Source organism: Hippoglossus hippoglossus, chromosome 5 (assembly GCF_009819705.1).
Source record: "Hippoglossus hippoglossus isolate fHipHip1 chromosome 5, fHipHip1.pri, whole genome shotgun sequence".
NCBI classification, from domain to species: Eukaryota; Metazoa; Chordata; class Actinopteri; order Pleuronectiformes; family Pleuronectidae; genus Hippoglossus; species Hippoglossus hippoglossus.
The window spans coordinates 21,107,667-21,125,284 of NC_047155.1; the positions used below are offsets into that span (position 1 = coordinate 21,107,667).

Consider the following 17,618-nt stretch of genomic DNA (forward strand, 5'->3'; position numbering starts at 1 on the left):
TTTTCAGACTTATGTTTCAGTTTTCAATGTAAGTGCAGTATTCATTTTTTTCTGAGAGACACATCGGTCTCTTTAGCTATGACTTATTACTAAATTACCCAAACCTGAGAGGTGCGGATGCAAGTGATAACTCTGTTTCACTACGAGCGACACATTCCAGTCTTTTAATACATTGTTACTAGCATCAAAATGCTACTTAGAGCTGCTTTAAAGAAAACTCTGATCAATTCATGCTTAATTGATTTGTTTCGTGTCACAGTAGAAATCTGTTTTAACTTAACTACAATCCAGTGAACCACACTTTTAGTTTGTGTTACTGTCTTCTTGATGGATGTGGTTAACTTAGGACATGAAACTTACTCACGACTATACTCAATTAAAAAACACGTACTTTGACTACTCCTGGTGGTTTCACACAGGAACTTGTAATAACAAAATCCTATCTGGAGATGACATTAATAGAAAGCTGATTCAATAATAACATCCTACTCGGTAACTATTAACCAATACTGGATTTTACCAATTACCTTTTTTCAATCACTTATATTTGTTATTTATATCAGTCTAATGTGCTGTATGTCTTGCGTAAATGAAATCCTTGTTGGCCTGGAAACCTTTAAATCATTCTCAACAAAGGGAGAGACAATTTCAGTTCTATGCGCCGACATCTAAATATGCAGCATATCAATAAATAACTAAACTGAACAAAAAAAACGTAGACAAGCCAACTTTATTGAACAATACATACAAAAAGATTCAGGGACAAATACAAAATCATTTAAAAGCGATCCGCTGCATTCATTCTACTCAGGACCTCTAAACGTTCATTCACCATTCTCTGCTGGGCTCTCCTGGCTGTTGTCGTCATTGTCTGATTTTTCATCATCTAGGAAAGATAAAGAAGATTAGCAAGGCCTAGTGACCTTTAAAATTTCCAAACCTTAACAGATTAAACATTTCCTGGTTTGTTGTACAGCACAACAGCTACTGAGAATAAAGAACATAAAGACAACACAAACATGGTACCAACGCATGCCCTTGTTTACTCACTCTCGAGAGTCTGCTGTAGTTCCTGTATGGTACTCAGTAGCACGTGGAACTGCTTCTTCCTTAACTCCAACTGAGTGAGACAAAAGGGATTTAAAACAATTGAAGTAAAATATTACTGTTGATTGAAGGCACTGAGAGGTAGAAAAGAAGAGAGGATAATTGTATTTGTTTTTACCTTATCATCCACATTCTCCTTGATGTGAGACAGTTGCTGGAGTTCTTTGTCAAGCGCCTCCAACTGTCTGTAGGTGTTCAAAGCAAAGGGAGGTATGCATTATCATTATCACCACATACTAAGTGGATGTATGAAACAAATGAAACAATATTTGAATGAAACAAGACACAGGCCGACTTACTTTAATGTCTCGTGTCGGTCTGGGTGCTGCTGGATAACTTTGGCTAAAGCATCATACTCTGAAAAGAAAGAAGAAATAAAGGACATGAAACATTTTTGCTAAATTTTACCGACCCTCGTTGCCACCAAGTCGTCTAAAATGACTGATGACAAAAAAAAAAAAAATCAAACTTGCGTTGCAATTTTAACCTTTGGATAACTTACTGTATATGGCCTCAATACAATCTCTCCTTTTCCACTTTGAAATACCACAAACTTATTTTTCATCATCACTGCCATGAACTCATTGGATCTTGGTTGCTGGTCAAATCAATGAATGATATTTATGTCTACATCTGAGTGTAAAGCTATGTTTCTTAACTTACAAAGAAGATGTATACAAAATTGTATGTACTACAAACAAATTTTTACTACCTTCTTTTTTTTTTATATCAAAGTTTAATAGTAGTGATTTCAGCACCATGTGGTTGGGTCTTACAATGGCTAAACAATACTGTATCTAAGAAGCGCATAGTCAATTGCAAATGCACACATTTTCTAAGAGTCCTGAAAATATTCTTACCTTGGCGATTTTTTCGTATCCTCTTTGCCCTCTGTATTTCCTTTTTGCATTCTGCTATCTTCTCATGTGCCGATGTGATGTTTTGTTCTGCAGGGAGAACAAAGAGCTGGTTATGAGGTCATTGTGCGATGCATTTGAAACACAAACATTTATGTTATTTTGCGGTCACAGTTTTTCTAATTACAAAACAGATAGTAGTAAAAATCAAGAGGATTTGTATTATACAATAAATAATAACTCAAGGTACCCAAAGCCACTGCAGAGTTAGTAAATCATAAAACAAATCAAGGACAGAAAATAACAGTAGAATTACTAGCTGGGGGATAGTGAAACTAGCGACTTAAGGCTTATGTGAACAGGTGGATTTTGAAGAGTTTTTAAAAGTGTCCAGAGATGGGGTATTGTGGATCAGTGCCAGGAGAGAGTTCCAGGGGATGGGGGTTGCCACACTGAATGCCCTGTCACCATAGGTTTTCATGCTGGTACAGGTGATAATTGTCAGACCTTTAACTGAGGCCCATAGAGGTTTCAGGATGGAGTACAGGGGTAGAGAAAGCCAGACTCAAACTGGGGTCCCGGGGCATGCAAGGGGAGGATTGTTGAATGTGATGCAGGATTAAATATATATTTGGCTGAGGTGACGTGCTGGGGGTTTATACTTATTTTTAAACTTCAATAATGGTTCAGAGTTATAAATATTCCTGATAAGTGTCAGAACAGTTCTTACCTATGTTAGTGTAGATTTTCTCATAGTTCTCCATTTCCCTTAGATTCATGTCATAAACCATCAACGTCTTCCCCATGGAGAACTCGCACTGGGCCAGTGTGCTCTGCATCCTCTGCGTGAAGCTAAACAGAATAATAAGATGCTGTGAGACTCGGAGCAAAGCAGCTGTTCACCACAGTTTTAAACATCAATGTCAAAATACTAGGCGACAAAGTCCAAGGCTGAGGTCCTGTCTTCTTCTACGGAGCTCATTTACCCTTCCTCCGGGGTCCCAGGCGAGTTGCACCATTTGGTGAAACTCTTCAGCAGCACATTGATTCGACGATCATCACCAGCTCCGTCCCCGTCGATGAGAAGACGTTTCCGAATAACTTCATCTAGGATATGGCCAAGAGAGAGGGGGGGGGGGGGGGTCAGGCAACCTTCCATAAACAGCAGCTATGTTAGAAAGCCACCGGCTAACTGTTAGCTAGCTAACGTGGCTACTGTTCTATTAGTTGTTTTGGAAGCATGCTAACACGTATGTGTATAGAGTGAGTTTGGTTATGTATGATCTTACTTTGAAAATGTACACGTTTCTACTGGTGGCTTTTAGCAAAGCTGAAATCCACAAATAAAACACTAACTTACCATCTGTAACAGCGCCCATGTCTGCAGAAGCTGGATAAACTTTATTGAATAGCCGGAAGTGAACAAAGCACACTGCGGCGGTGATTGGTCTTTTTCTTCTTTGGTGTTTATTGGCGGTTGGCAGACATCCAAGTTGGGGTCATTACCGCCACCAGCTGATATGGAGTATGGATCAAAATGTCTGCAATTCACAATAAAAAATACTCCTTTCAATCAGATTACATATTCGATTATAAGTAATCGATTATACCTATAATGAATTTGTTTATTCTAACAAAACTGAATGAATGACGGAATAAAGAAAAGAATGGGAACCATAAATATACACAAGGATCATTTTGTATATTTTGCACCAGGCCAAGACCAAAGTAAGCATCTGAACATGAAGCAATATAGTTTTCCCCCTTTTTTATCATCTTTAAATGGTTGAAATTAAAATTCATAATCTTTGTAAAGCATTTAAAGAATATTTTATGCTGAAGCCATCAAATTGTGCCTGTGATATTTTCTTCTTGCATATTGTTTAAGGTCTTTGATGGATTTTAGGACACACCAAGTGAGTAGCTTTCATTTCACTTAAGTGAATAATGAAAATACAGCAACAACATTTAAAAAAAAAAACTCAAACAGTTAAAAGACGATATAAAGTAAAGAAAAAAGTAAAGCCATGACAACATAATAAACTATTTAACTTGCATGGGTATTAAATCACAATAAAAAAAAAATCATATATTCAACTTAAATGTTACAAGTTGTTATTGATTACAATTAACAATTGAGTTACACTTTATAGGCTGATATCTATAAGTCTGCGTTGTTCTCAAAATAAAATAAAACAAAACACAGAGAAGGATCTCAGGTCTGTTGAAAGCTTCCCTGAAGAAAAAAACAAGAAAAAATAAGCAGAATTATTCTTTTCTTGAAAAATCACATCTATAGTTCATATCAATGTAAATATTATATATAACCCATGCACAGAGTTAGTTAGTAGCTAATATGCATCTGTTGTCACCTCTGGGCAGGTAATCAAGATAATAATAATAATAATAATAGCAATATCTATTTACATTACAAATATTATATATCATCTCCTTATATTACCTATATTATATATTATATCTTTATATTATCTGTATTATATATATTATGTCTTTATTTTACTTATACATATTATCTGTCAACTTTATCATTATCAGTGTGAAACTTTGTTTATAGCCCCTGGCGTTGTATATTTGTATAGCTGTTGATTTGCATTTTGCAGGAAAATTAAGGGAAATATATATATTTGATTATGGAGACGCATGTGCGTGAGTGCGCCTGCGTCGTGACGCAGTGACGTCTCCGTCCCAGAATGCAGTCTGGTAAACAGACATGGAAGCACCAGGTGAAGACCTCCACAGAGGCTGAGCACTGCCCTCGCTCTTTCCCACCGTCTTCTGTCTCCTTCGCTCAGCGCATCCAGCTGATACACGTCTGCCCGGTGTCACAGTCGCGTCCACAGCGTCCACAGCCCGGGTAAGAGCGAAGTTACTGTCGGTGTGTGGCGGCGGTGAATGACTTCTGCTGGGCTGTCAGGCTGCTGCCAGCTTCCTCGCTAACGCTAGTCATGGCTGGCTGGCTACAGGCTGCAGCTAGCAGGCTAATGTAGCCGCCACTGCTCCTCAGTAATGTCTGTACCTGCCACAGACTCACACTGTCACAATGACACAGCTCCTGATAGACTTACTGGCTTTTTCACACATCATATTTAGCTGATGAATACCTTTTCTATTTGAATCAAAGTTAATGTACGTTAATGTGAGCAGTAGAGGTGGGGGCAACGCTAGCCAATCAAACTGCTGGCTTCTGGTGGTCAATGCTAGATACTGTTAGCTAACTACTGTAAAGTTGTGAATGTCAACTAGTAGCTTTCATGGAGCCCAAATCACAACTGACTTCAGGTTAAACTATGACTTATAATATAGTATAATATATATGTATTATTACACTCCAGGCTTTAAGGTGAGCCATGTCTGAACAGTTATCCAGAGCAGATGTTATGTGTTTGGGACACACTCTCTTCACCAATCTCTAATGGAGACTTTGACCAGGCAGCACAACTATACAATATAGACACATTTACTGTGTATGGGCTCTGTAGGCGATGCACAAACCATTACCTCTCTAGATTTTGAGCTACAGATAATGATGCAGTTTTTAGGGCATCCAGCCTAAAGGCTAAAGCACAAGACATTGTGCTATACAACTGCAGTTTTAATTTGACTCTGCTGCTATTAACACAAATTACTGCTGCATTCAGCTTATGCATGCGACATGGAGCAGAGGAATTTTACAAGTAACACAGGGGCTTTTCCCTTCTATAGTATGAGAAGTCAAAATGTCTGCCGTGCCACTGTGCACTGCACGTATGAAGAATTTGGTTTTCGACATAATAGAATGTACCTCATTTCGTTTTAGCCTTTTGCTGACCCTGCTCAACATAGTTTTTAGCATTTACATGGTGACTGGTTATTTCATACATTGCCCATTGGAGGTTAACACTTAAAACCTTTAAATTTAAACACCCCTTGACATAATTGAGTCTTCGACTTGGAGATGTTTGAAGTTCTAATTGTTTACATTATTTCTGAGCTATTGCACAGTTTAAATATATTTTTGACCCAAGGGTGAAACTACTGCTCTACTTTCTTCTGATACTCTCAGTAGTTTTAGCAAGGGGGATATAAATGTGTATTTTAAAATGGTTGTTATGCAAGCCATGTTAATTTCTATAAATAGCACATACTTAAAATGTATAAGACATCAAGACAAAACCAACATAAAACAAAATACAAAAAGCATTTATATATAGCTACATATTTGCTGTGTTGTTAAATGTTATGGTAAAGGTCAAGAATCCATTGGAATGCTAAGTTCACTCGGATTAAGCAAGTCATAAATATTTGCAGAATTGCAGCTGATTGAGAAGTTAGTTAAAATGCTCCTGGGCTTGAATAGCTTCAGAAAAAGCTTTTGGCAAACAACATTTGAATTATTATGCACATTTAATCAAAACAAAAGTAAGGTGTTGTAAAATATACACAACACTTAATATTGTATGGCTTTGTGTTCTGTTTAATCAAGCCACTTGTTACCTCTGTGAATAAATTGCAGTATGTTATTCCATCAGTTAAGACAAAAAATAATAATGATAAAAGGGTATGGTCTCAGTCTTTAAAAGGGATTACTGTGGGGCTGGATAGGTGGTTAGGGATGCTGCTTAATGGATTGGATTACTGCACAGTGGTGAAGAAGTGTGTGATAAGGCCCATGGAGGACAATGTTACCTTCCAGACATAGTCTTATAATCCCCGTTTCACTGAAAAACGATGTCAAAGAACAGCAAAACAAAAAACCTGATACTGACTCATGTTTCTTCCATGCTTGTGTGTGTGTGATTGTGTGTGTTTCCAGTCTTCCTCTCCAGTGTGTGTGGCAGCCAGCGATCACCCATACTGATGAGGATCAACTGATAGGGTTAAAAAGAAGTTCCTTTTTTTCTTATTTTGTCAAGGTAAGTTCTCACAACTACTCATTATTATACTCTATTGACATTTACTGTTTTCTAATACAATACATTACAATAATCACAAGTGGTTAAGAAGTGCTAACAGTTGTTTATAATTGACTTATTTAGAAACACATTAGAGTTCAATAGAGCAATTGTTTTCCAATGAATACTCAACCCTGTAATTTCCCCAAACTGACTCTTATTTTGGTTCCTGGTTTCATTTTGGTTTCAGCCAGCTTACTTTGGAAGTGATTTTCAACACATATGCAACAAACATATGTCTATGCTGGTGTGTGGTTAGGAAATAAGGCATAAAGGAGAACTACTGCTTTGCAGTTGTATACCTCCACCAACCACTCAAGTTGTATTTTGCATCAATGTCTGTGAAGACTCAAAAAATACATATAGAGAAGAAAAGAAATAAAAAAAAAATGGGAAGAAATGTATTTGGTTATAATTAGCACTTGAATTCTTGAATTACAGCCAAAAAAATGTAGTTAGTTTCAGTGACCTTGACGGATGGATGCACAGATGGATGGGTGGAGGAACAGCCCATAAACATAATACTGAGTAGTGTCATATTTTACTGTTAATGTACTCCCACTATGAATGAAGTCTTACTTAAAAAACTGTAAATGTAGTACATATTACAATTAAACAGTCCTTGAAGGAATATTACATTCAGTTTTTCTGACACATCAGCAGAAACATTCAGATATTGTGAGGAAGGAGATGCATATATTGAAGGTGAGGTGTTTGTTATATGTGTCTTAGACTTTGTAAAACGATAACAACTGTGACTGACATGTAATCCAATACAACACTAGCACCTCAGGAAACGAGTACCGCTACAAGTTTCTGAAAAGCAGTAATTACAAGACTTAAGCTTTGGACTACCTTATATTGTAAAGTGGTCTTATTTATTGTGATTGAATGCACAATCAGCCTGTGATGTTCAGTCTCTAGTGACTAGTTTGAGTGGCAAAAGTTACAAATTTGTGTTTGCCTTTTTTGGCAATGTCACAGCTTTCAGTTAAGTTAATATTGTTTCTATTAAAGTATATGTCATCTATTAAGAGTGAGGGTCAGATCAACAAGATTGCACTAAAGAACAGCACAATAATGTTTAGATGAAAATTTTAGGCTTGCTTAAATCGGCTTAAAAGTCTTAAATTGATGGAAATTACATAAAGATATTATATTGCTTTTTTTTCCCAAATAAAAGTACTGATCCTAGACTAAAAGCCCCCTGCCCCTCATTATAGATTTACTACTACAGTAGTAAGGCAATAATATGTTACGACATAAAGGGTTAGCTAGAGAAGGTGATGAAATGGTAATCGAAGAAAGGATCAGTAAAAAAATGTACACATTTCTGTGAAAAACACTTGTGCCTCTTGTACACTGCTAAGAAAATGGTTAATGTTTTGTTTTAGATAATTGATGATCTAATTAAGTTTTGCTGAACATAATGAAAATTAATATTTCTGGTATTTTTCAAAAGAAAATAACATGGTACTAAAAAAAACATCAAGTTTGTTACTTTTGGATCTCCAGGAATTCAAATATATATATATAAATAAATATAGTGTTCCGCTCCTGTTTGATGCTTTTTTTTTACATTGGTAGGTGTTAGTATGATGAAATCCAAGCCTCAAACCACCTCCAGAGAAATATATGATATGAATGATGTCAAAGCCATGATCTTTACATTCTGGGGTTTGACCATTTTAACAGTTCCTACGGAAGCCAGTCTTAGAATAGAAAAGAACGCCGTTATTGTCATTGCACAGCTGTACAAAAAAATTTAGCTCGTCCCCCTGAGTGTTGCTTAACTTTGCTGAATTTTGAAACTCAATATCCTCATTGTCAGAAACCTATGCAGCAAGATTTTCAAATTCACCAGAGGATTTGGGAGTGGTCACATGTTATTGCTCAGTTTGATCATTTGTGATAAAGGTGCATGTATATGCAGTAAATAAAGACAAGATTAGATCAAATATAACTTTTATATATATATATATATATTAACCACACGTCACTGGCGAAATCTTCAGGATAAGCTTCTTAATTTGTATTTCTAAATTTAGAGTTTGTCTAAAGACAAAGCCAAGTTTATACACTGTACACTGGAAACTACCAGCAGAGGGCCAAGTTCATTTTTGCTCAAGGTTCTTCAGTGTACGTGCCAAATGGTAATACATTCAACTTCTCTGACATTTATTAGGAGGAGATGTTTTTAAACATCCTCTTTTGGTATCAGAAGAACAGCACACATGCTTGCACTGTCCTTGTTATTCTGTCAAGTTGACAGTTGATCATATCTCAAGAAGTTCAGATGAGTTGCCATCAGAAGCAGATCAGAGTCAGCCCAACGGCATTCACATAATCAAGGACACTACTTGGTCCTGTTAGTAAGTCAGTTTACAATTTTACTTTATTGCAATAAGCTATCTCTGCACCATAAGTTGTCTGCTTCTGTTTCTATTTTCTTCTTGCATGCCTGTTTTTATCAGTTTAGAATGTGCAGCATTCTTGCAGATGACAAACTTTTGATTTTGAAAGTGAAAGTAAAGAAAACCAGGCTGTAGATAGCTTGTGTCTTTACACATTTGAAAAATACAGAAACAAAAGAGGAATCTGTTCACAACAGTCAAATCACATTGAGTGTTACATTATTCTGATTAACAGAAACAAGCTACACATCATGACTTGAGTCTGTCTTCATTTCACTTGCAAAATAGCAGTTACTGATTCATCATCCTTGAAGAGCAAGTCATTTTATCATTAAATATGTTTCACCTATGTTGTGTGCTGTGTGAGGACACACATCTATGTAAACACCATTAACATGCACAGAGAAAGCCACATACTGTGTATCAGTTTCACTCTGACACTAACAGTAAGTTCTTCATATCGATGATCAAATCAGTACAACATTTTGTTCTGCAAATTCCTCCAGCAATAAGTTGGTTGCATATGAAACATCTTCCAGGAATCAAGATATGAAACAATTTGTGGTTTGTCTTTTGTTGTGTCTTCTAATGGATATGTTTTAATTTTTAAATGCTTACTTTTCTTGCATGAAAAACTATTGACTATTTTGCGTCACCATCTCGTATACAGAATTAAAATGAGCACAACACTTAGACTGTAATCTGACTTCCATAGTAATCGCACCTACATACGTGTTTAGTGAGCTTACACTGCATGCACTGTGGAAAATCTCAAAATTAATTACCAGCTATTTTATTTATTGACATTGCACAAAATAATAATTGTTGCGTGTGTGAAAAAGATTCAACAGAGATGGTAGCTGTTGACATTGAATTAAGTTTGCGAGAGAGTACGTTTTGCAACATATTTTTTGATTTCTCAGATAGTCATTTTGATGAAAAAAATCATGTTAATGGCACTGATATTTACTGGAAGTTGTATACGGGGGGCTGCGGCCCAAGAGGTTGTCAGCGGGTTGTCCACTAACCAGAAGGTTGGAGGTTCGATCCCAGTCTCCCCATTTTACATGCAGAAGTATCCTTGGGCACTGAACCCCCAAATTGCCGGCTGCTGGTGGGATTGATGTACTGTAAGATGTGTGTAAATAGGTGAATGGCAAAAGCTGTACTGTAAAGCGCTTTGAGGGACCATCAAGACTAGAAAAGCTCTATATAAATACAGATAATTTACCATAGTTATGAGTGTGTGCAATATGGTGCGGATCCAAATGAAAAATCTGCACCAAGTGAATTCAAATGTGGGACTGTTGGGCCTCGGTGGAGCAATGCACACTAGTTACAGTATTTATGACATAATATTTGTAGGTGTTGTGCATATCTTTTAATATAAACTATATACTATTGCAAATTGAATGAACCAGAGTTCATTATGCATGCGTGCGTATTTAAATGAACCACCGAGCTAAGTAGCAAAGCACCGCATGCACTGTAGGAGATGCCAACTAACCAGGAACTTAGAGAGCTTCGGGGGAACTGTCAGTCCGTGTATATGTGGTGTTTGTACTTGTTGCCTGTGTAATGGCCCCACACGGCTCCGAGGTGTCGCTCGGTGAGAAAGTCCTCCTATCCCGAGCGCGACCACCGCTGACTCTTGTGTTGTTACATTGTAGCGGAAAGAATGTCGGAAAGGGCCGAGGATGACGTCAGGGGGGAGCAGCGCCGAGCGGCCAGGCAGCAGCTGAAGCAGCAGCAGCTCCAGCGGGGAGAAGGCTCCACAGCAATGGCGACTGTTGCGGAGCGGAGATCCCTGCCTAGTCCAGAAATAATGCTGGGGCAGCCTTGGAGCAGCTGGGTCGACGCCGCCAAACTCCACGGCAACGACGGTGAGTCCCTCCGGCGTCCGAAATGTGCGCGGGGAGGCGAGGCGGAGCGCGACAGTTGCCAGTCCCGACCTGTTTTTTGGCCGATTGCATGCAGTTTTTTGGTGGAATATGAAGAAACGATACTGGTAGCAACAGCACGGGCAGGCGAGCAAGTGCAACTATTTATTTGTCTGTGTGTCGGATCGCCTCGTTTTCAGGTGCTGAATCGGAGGAAAGTTTCAAAGACTTCGGGAAAAATCGAGAAGCCATGCGTCTGTGCAGAGAAGGTGAGTGTTGTTTTTTCTACTCCAGGGCCAAAGGTGTATTTTGGTTCTGGGGTTTTCACATATACATATGCACCCAAACACTTTACATGGGTCGTCAGGTCAAAATGCACACTTACTGTAAACCATGCGCGCTGTGAATTGACTGGACAACCGGATATAATCAGCGACTCGTGTGTGTTATTCATGTGGCAGCAGACATTTACATCTGCCCCTAAAATAACTTAACGGTTAACAACTTAGACTCACTGTAGGTGAGTGCAGGCCCAGACATGGCACTAACAAAATCATAATCGGTGTGGAGACTGCATCGTATGGACTTGACTGTTCAGCATCCCAGTTTCTGCCATTTTACATGTGAAACCTTACACCATATGCCATGTGCGTGCCCCCACTGAAAGACAACAACAATGTTACCTGAAGAATTGTAAGATACCATCAAGATTTCAAAAGTTAATAACTAGTACCTTGTACGTTTTGTAAAAAACTTGATCCCCAAATGGAAATTTGACTGTTAAAACAGCTAGGATTTTTCTGTAAAAGCTCCGTCTTACGCATGGTGAGGTTATGCTCCTATATCACATTTTGCCTTATTAAAAAAAAGGGAGCTGTAATATTTTTATCGCATATTTAGATCAATAATTGTTAAAATTACTTTTTAAAGTACTCACTAACAAAACGGGTATATCAATATTAAATTTATTCAGGTCATACAAATATAAAATCTTCAACGACACATCAAGGACAAAAACCCAAAAAAGAAAACAATCTGACAACTCTGACAACAAACTGATAGGATGATTACGTTCCTATTTTCTATCATTTCCAGTTTCTCTCTAAAGCTGAAACATATTGTAGAGTTGTAATGTTCAGTCATGGTATAATAAAGAGAAAGGACCACATCTCACGAAGGTGATAAAACCCACAATCAGAAGTGCATATCACCTGGCTCCTCAGCCACACAATGATGTTTGAAAGCACGTTGTGCTGCAATATTATTTTTGGAAACACCACCATTAGCATTAGCTGATTTGTCCTGCTGACAGGCCTGGATTTGCAGCGAGCTTCACCACAAAGGTACATCTGTTACAACAATAAAATGGCATCTTGTTAAATTACGTATCAACAATCGTGCAGTCATTTTCCAGGCTCGCCAAGCACTGACACTGACATCAAAATGAGTCAGTTGACAGGATGAGTCAACGACTGATTTCTTCATTTAAGTCAGATTTGAATGAATGATGAATCCGTCTTCTTACTATAATGATAGAGCGATTGTACATAGAAGCCCAGCTTGTTCAAAGAAACGTTTCGTGCTTCGCCAATGTTCACAAGTAGTTAACAGGACAACCTTCTTTACCAACAAACATGATGTTTATTTCTACTTTTTATATGTTTCAGCAACACATCCACAGCTACTTACAATCTTTTTGCAGTGAGGATTTGGACACTAAGATTAAGATGCCTCTTTTTCTTTTTAATCTATTTTACAACTTGCTATGCTGTGGCCACAATCAAAAAAGAAAAGAAAAAACTATCACTACTAACAACTAGGATTTTTGAAAAAACATCTGCGGTGCTCAGAGAATCTGAATGCACGTACATACAAAATGATTATACAAAAGTAGATGTTATTGACATAGGTCACTTTGTGTTGCTGTGACAAGGAATTTAGGCACAACATCATTTTCTTCTGCAATGGATGGTCCATCGTGAAAGGTGGCACATTTAATTTTGGTCACAATATTTTGGCTCACACTCACAATATCATCAGTGTGTGCCCAGCTTTATCATTTCCTTCTTTCTCTCAGGCTCTGGTCATACCTCACTTTATAATGCATCTCTGGTTACCCGATCACAAGTGCACAGCTCTAAGTACGTCAGTTCACACCTGACACTAGAATGCGCCTCCACATCACATGTGTCTCCAGTGACCACTTGTGATCGGATCTCTCTTTGCTGCTCTATATGTAAATAAGCAAGTAACAACATCATTTCTCTTTGCAAAGACCAAATGCTGTGTTGTTTTTAGCTCGTCCAACAATGACAGACAGGTCTGTTGTCAATGTGATGGTGAGAAAAAGGGCTGGGCAAGGAGTGGCTGAGGGAATCAGTGCGCTGGGAGAAGATCTTCAATGAAACAAAATTTTACCTATTTAAAAAAAAATATATATACTTTGATATATTGTTGATATTTTGGCGGGACACCACAAATAAATCAGTGTATAGAAAACACTGAAGTTCAACCATATCTGTTCAGAAGACTCTAGTTGAGTTGGTGGTCGTTCATTGCGGCTCGGCACACATTTACGTTCACACACAAAAGTATGTGGCCATGTGGGGCCTAGACCACCTCCAGATGTAATCTGATTCATCCTTAATGCATCTTGAGTGCACACATTATAATGCCAAGTGTGAACTGGCCTTGTGTGACTCAGTGTGTTGCTCTATGGCTGGAGATTGTTTGCTGTTTGAACACGTGTTCCCGTAGACAACCGTCTGCATTGTGAACGTAGTTGTTCACATACTTGCTGATGTACTACGTGTGTTACCGGGAGGATACCACTACCTCTCTGTAAGGCCCATAGATCAAGCACGGCGAGACAATGGCGAGTATGTTTCTCTCGTTCTGCCAATGCGAGAAATTGATGTTGAAAAACAGTATTTTCAAATGTCCACCAGAACCTTTGATGATTTGCTCTGCCGGATTAGCCCGCTGATGATACACCACACATTGCCTATAATACTGCTACACTGCCTCTACCGGTCAAGTGCATACTGCATCTGGCGTACGCGTTGCGTTGATTTCTGAGCATGTGCACAACCAACGCTGCAAATTGACGCAGGATACCGCCTTAAAGGAAAAGGCTTGTGAGCAGGCTCCTTGTCAGGGTACTTACTATACCTAATTTAGCATTTGCATTGGTCAGTGTTTCCTTGCATGCACACTCTGAAGATCAATGCACAATTTCAGCAACAAATGTCCTATTACGTCTCGTAAGCATGGCTCAGAACACTATTTAAAATAGGGTAATGGTTATTGGACTATGCTTATTTTTTGTTTGTGATTGACCTAAGAGATGCCGTCAGAATCAATACTGTTTGAAAGTGAATGAAAGTAGTGTGTCAGAGGCAGGCAGAGAGATGGAGTGGACATATTTATTTCAAGGTTGTTATGCCACTTGCCTCGCAACTGGCTTGAAACATGCCTCTATCATGTAGCAGCATCTATCAGTGACTGTTGTTTGTGTCACAGGCCTGATAAACATTTGCTGTGTGTTTTCAGAGTATGTTGTTCTGCATGTGTGTGTCTGTCTAGTGGGGGTATTACAAGGGTATGACTACACCTCTCCATGACTCACCACCAGATTCCTCCTGTGATGCAACTGCCATTCTAATACACACATTGAAAAAAGGCTTTGAAATTAAAGACTGATGATTCTACTCATCATCTCTCTTGTTTTTTTTTGTTTTTTTTTATTTCACAGATTAATCTGTACAGTCAGGAAGCTCGGAAGTGTAGTCCCAGTGTCACAGTTCATATTCTGTGTGTGTGTGTTGCTCAGAGGCAGTCAGAGATGCTGCTGTTCTATCTAGATCATTCATCACTGCCATGGATGAGGATGCTGAAATTAACTGGACTCTAGCTCTCTTCCTCTGTCTCGTGCTCACAGGCTCTCTTTCTCCTCCTCAAGCGCAGGTCCACTGCTCACTTCCTCTTTGTCTTGCTGAGGCCTCAGCCTGCTTCTCTGTGTTTTTTCTCTGTCACGCTTGTTTCTTTGCTTTCCTCCATCTCTTGTTTCTCCTCCACGGTAACTTCCTTTCTCTCTCGTTCCTTTTCATCTGCTTCTTGCACAAGATTAACATGGAGAGGGAGAATCGGTCAGGCACACTGGCGTTTGACCACTTTTTAAGACAGGCCATTTTATTTGTCCAGTTCAGTTGGTGCCAGTGTGTTGAATGCAGAGTGGCAAGGTGATCTAGCCGGGTTTCTTTTATAGTCGAGCAACCTGTTTGGAGAATGCTCCACTTGTACAACAGCAGCAGTTTGGGAATAAGAGTTGTTTGACCTTGCAAGTGATCTAATGAGGAAATGCAGTTGGCCTGTTGGACTCTGCAGTTTTAGGCCTGTCTCTTTAAGATTTTTGGAGAAGGTAGACTTATAATAGAGAATACATGTGAAGATGGCTAATATGTTTGCTCTTTCATTATAACTTAAATTTTCCAGTTGTACAAAAGTAAAGCTCACAGAGAGAATAAGATGTAAAACGGACATGCTGAGTAGAAAAGAAGTTGCCCAGAATTTTCAGGACGGCTTCCAACCGTTGCTTTAGTGGCGTATGCTTCTGCAACTGGCAACCAGTGAATACTACCTTCCTTACCACATCTGTGCACTTGTTTTCTTTACATAGCAATCAGACCCATTCTTGTGCACATCAGCAGTGCTTTACTACTCAAGTTCTATATCATTTACATGCCTTTGTCCATTAAGTGAAGACATTCGCCTATTCTCTGTGGCAGACCCCAGCCGCTGTGAAAAGTCTTTTCATTCCACTGCTGTTGAAGGAGACACTTAGCTAAGTGGCTTCAGCCAATTGAAGCACATTAAATCGCACCAGGTCTGTCAAATCTTCCACACAAGACTGCCACTGATCTCCCTGAGAGGGAACCCGCCAGGTAGACCCTTTTATATGGTCTTTGCTTAATGGCCCTCATTCCTTCCAGATTCTGCTAGCGATGTTTGAAGAACCCTTGAAGGCCCTTGTAGAGTACGTCTTGGAGAGGGGCTCCACTTCTTTCCTCTTGTATCCTCTCCTCTGCTCATTTCATAACACCCCAGGCATTCTCTTAATTAGCCTCCTTAATTAGCTGCTTTCTGGTTCTGTGCGCCAGAGTAAATTTTGATCACATCCTGGTGAGGAGCGGCACTTCCCTCTGATTTACCATAGAGTGGCTTGAGAAGTGCGTGGCATGGCTCATACCACTGGGGATCTAGCGATGCTGGAGCTGTACACATACAATTTTTGTACCTTGCTGTTCTTGATCCCTGTGCTTTTTAGGATCATCTGTCTAAAACTGCAATACCTACAGGGTTTTTCTGAAATAAAAAAGAAACATTAAATCAGCCATTTCCTCCCATTTGTAAGTGATCATTGCTATCATGCTTTAATTAGTGAGTCGAACTGTTAAGGGGGCTATGACCCTTTATTTTCACAAATTAACTGTTACCTCATGTCTTGTGTTGAGCCTAAGCTGGTTTAAGGGGAGGACGTTTTAGGTCACCATGCTCAGCATTATTGTATTAGGAATATTTCACTCTTATTTAAAACAGTGCTATAATTCTCACTCTGATGTACAACTTTCATAACTTGACAAACTATGATAAGCACCAACAGGTCTTGTTTTGATTGTAGAGCTGAAGCTAATTATTTGCATTGTGAATAAATATTAGGAAAAAAAGTGAGGTGATATCTTCAAATTGCTTGTTATGTCTGTCCAACAATCCCAAACCCAAAGATATGCAATGTACTATTACTTACAGTGCATTCAGAAAGTATTCAGAGCCCTTCACTTTTTTCACATGTTCTCGTCTCTAACGATTAACACCATTAACAATTAATTAACTCGATAAGAAAAAAGCAAACTGAATTTTGGAAACTTTTGCAACTTCACAACAAAGGAAAAAACTGAATGACCTTATTTACAAAATATTTATATTATTTATGGCAGAATGAACAAAAAACACTCTTCAGTAAAAGACACATGAAGGCCCCTAAAAGTCTCAGATAATGACCCCAATTCTAAGTGACATGTCTGGAGGAAACCAGGTACCACTAATCACCTGCCCAACAGTATTGGCAGAGACAAGGAGAGTGGTCGGGCTTGAGGAAAAGTTGAACGGAGCAAAGTAAAGTACGTTCAGGGCATCAGACTGAACTGAAGGTTCACCTTTCAGGACACTGACCCTTGGCATACATCCAAGACAGCACAGGAGTAGCTTAGGGAAACTATTTGAATATCCTTGAGTGGCCCAGCCAGAAACCTGACTTGAACCTAGTTAAACTTCTCTGGAGAGACCTGAGAAATGGCTGTCCAACGACAGTCCTCATCCAGCCTGACAGAGCTGGGGAGGATCTGTAGA

At 38.9% G+C, this 17,618-nt stretch overlaps 2 protein-coding genes across 2 annotated transcripts in view; one reads left to right on the plus strand and one right to left on the minus strand.

Annotated features, from left to right (window-relative positions):
- Positions 1-715: 715 nt before the first annotated feature.
- thoc7 (THO complex 7) lies at positions 716-3,343 on the minus strand. The gene is made up of 8 exons (XM_034586761.1): positions 3,325-3,343; positions 2,951-3,071; positions 2,695-2,816; positions 1,968-2,054; positions 1,407-1,464; positions 1,226-1,292; positions 1,051-1,120; positions 716-886 (listed from the first exon to the last, which is right to left on the minus strand). Exons 1-8 carry the CDS (start codon positions 3,341-3,343, stop codon positions 825-827), a joined length of 606 nt encoding a protein of 201 aa, XP_034442652.1. The 3' UTR covers positions 716-824.
- Positions 3,344-4,686: 1,343 nt separating this feature from the next.
- Positions 4,687-17,618, plus strand: part of LOC117762228 (ataxin-7) — a 28,123-nt gene continuing 15,191 nt past the window's right edge. The window contains 4 exon segments of the mRNA XM_034586751.1: positions 4,687-4,839; positions 6,778-6,877; positions 11,001-11,213; positions 11,411-11,479. Coding sequence (XP_034442642.1) covers positions 11,009-11,213; positions 11,411-11,479 — 274 coding nt within the window. The 5' untranslated portion in view covers positions 4,687-4,839; positions 6,778-6,877; positions 11,001-11,008.

Coding starts and splice junctions, on each gene's coding strand:
- thoc7 (XM_034586761.1), bottom strand. Junction 1,121..1,225: donor AGGAGAATGTGGATGATAAG/GTAAAAACAAAT, acceptor TGTCTCACTCAG/TTGGAGTTAAGGAAGAAGCA. Junction 887..1,050: donor ACTACAGCAGACTCTCGAGA/GTGAGTAAACAA, acceptor TATCTTTCCTAG/ATGATGAAAAATCAGACAAT.